At 39.0% G+C, this 1,458-nt stretch overlaps 1 protein-coding gene across 1 annotated transcript; it reads left to right on the top strand.

Annotated features, from left to right (window-relative positions):
* The first annotated feature begins 217 nt into the window (after positions 1–217).
* Positions 218–1,147, top strand: LOC119253552 (olfactory receptor 2W1-like). Its single transcript, XM_037521059.1, has one exon. It carries the CDS (start codon positions 218–220, stop codon positions 1,145–1,147), a length of 930 nt encoding a protein of 309 aa, XP_037376956.1.
* The last annotated feature ends 311 nt before the right edge of the window (positions 1,148–1,458 follow it).

Raw genomic sequence — 1,458 nt, 5'->3', positions numbered from 1 at the left:
CACCCACTATTTTAGAAACTTTTCTAAATACACTTAAACGTGGAGAGGCTTTGGGCACAAAACACAGGGGAAAATGTTAAAATTGATGTTCCAAATGGGAGAAAGCACACCAGCAAGGTTTGGATATCCAGAAAAAACTTAAAAAGTTTAGATCTACAGAAGATTGATAATATTTTTTATTCCTATGCTATTGTTTTCTAGTCTTTCCTAAGAAGGAATGGAAACAAGCAATGAAAGTTATGGAAAAGACTTCATCCTTCTGGGGTTTTCTGATCAACCTCAGTTAGAACAGGTCATCTCTGGGGTGGTTTTCATCTCCTACCTAGTGACTCTGGTAGGAAACACCACCATCATTCTTCTGTCTTACCTGGATCCCCAACTCCATACGCCCATGTATTTCTTCCTATCCAATTTGTCTTTTTTGGATCTCTGTTATACAACTAGCATCGTCCCCCAGATGTTAGTAAATCTTTGGGGTCCAAAGAAATCAATTACATATGGAGGGTGTGTGCTCCAGTTCTTCTTTGCCCTTGACTTGGGAGCCACAGAATGTCTCCTCTTGGCTGTGATGGCCTATGACCGCTATGCCGCCTTGTGTCAGCCTCTTCACTACACAGTGATCATGCACCCTCAGCTCTGCCAGAAGATGGTGGTGGTTTCCTGGTTAGGTGGTCTTGGAAGTGCCTTAATTCTTTGCTCTTTGACTTTGAAGTTGCCAAGATGTGGCAACCGAGAGGTGGATAATTTTTTCTGTAAGATGCCAGCACTGGTCAAGATGGCTTGTGTTTATTCAAAAGTAATTGACATTGTTGTCACGACTCTTGGAGTGATATTTCTTCTCTTGCCTCTATCACTTATTCTTATTTCCTATGGAGTTATCACTTGTGCTGTGACGAGGATCAAGTCAACATCAAGGTGGAGTAAGATCCTCAACACATGTGGCTCCCACCTCACAGTGGTGGCTCTGTTTTATGGAACACTCATTTATATGTACATGAAACCACAGAATAGCACATCCCAAGATGAGGGGAAGTTCATTACTCTCTTTTACACGATCATTACACCCAGCCTTAATCCTCTGATCTACACTTTAAGAAACAAAGATGTAAAGAATTCAGTAAAGAAAATATTGTGTAGTCCAAAATAGTCAGCAAAATCATGAACTCAGTGGGAAAACTCAGAGTGTAGAGAGCTGAAGAATAATATGAACCTTGACCATGACGATGATAGAATTCATTTTCTCAAAGGGCATTTCTTGGTTGGTTTTCATGTACCAGGAATTGTACTAGGTATGGACTTTGTAAGTAGGAAGTGGAGAGAAATGTTAAGGTGATAGATAAATTGAGATCTAAATCCAAATATAAAATATAATTTTTATGCCTGAAAAGTTTTAGAACCCCTCAGGGACATAGATATACAAATACATAATTATGATATATGATAAGTATAATAATAATT

The sequence above is a fragment of the Talpa occidentalis genome, unplaced genomic scaffold (genome assembly GCF_014898055.3).
Source record: "Talpa occidentalis isolate TD23 unplaced genomic scaffold, MPIMG_talOcc4v2.1 talOcc4.2, whole genome shotgun sequence".
NCBI lineage: Eukaryota > Metazoa > Chordata > Mammalia > Eulipotyphla > Talpidae > Talpa > Talpa occidentalis.
The sequence above is the reverse complement of the archived record's forward strand: the minus strand, read 5'-3'. Positions and strand labels throughout refer to the sequence as shown.

Coding starts and splice junctions, on each gene's coding strand:
- LOC119253552 (XM_037521059.1), top strand. CDS start 218: ATGGAAACAAGCAATGAAAGTTATGGAAAAGACTTCATCCTTCTGGGG.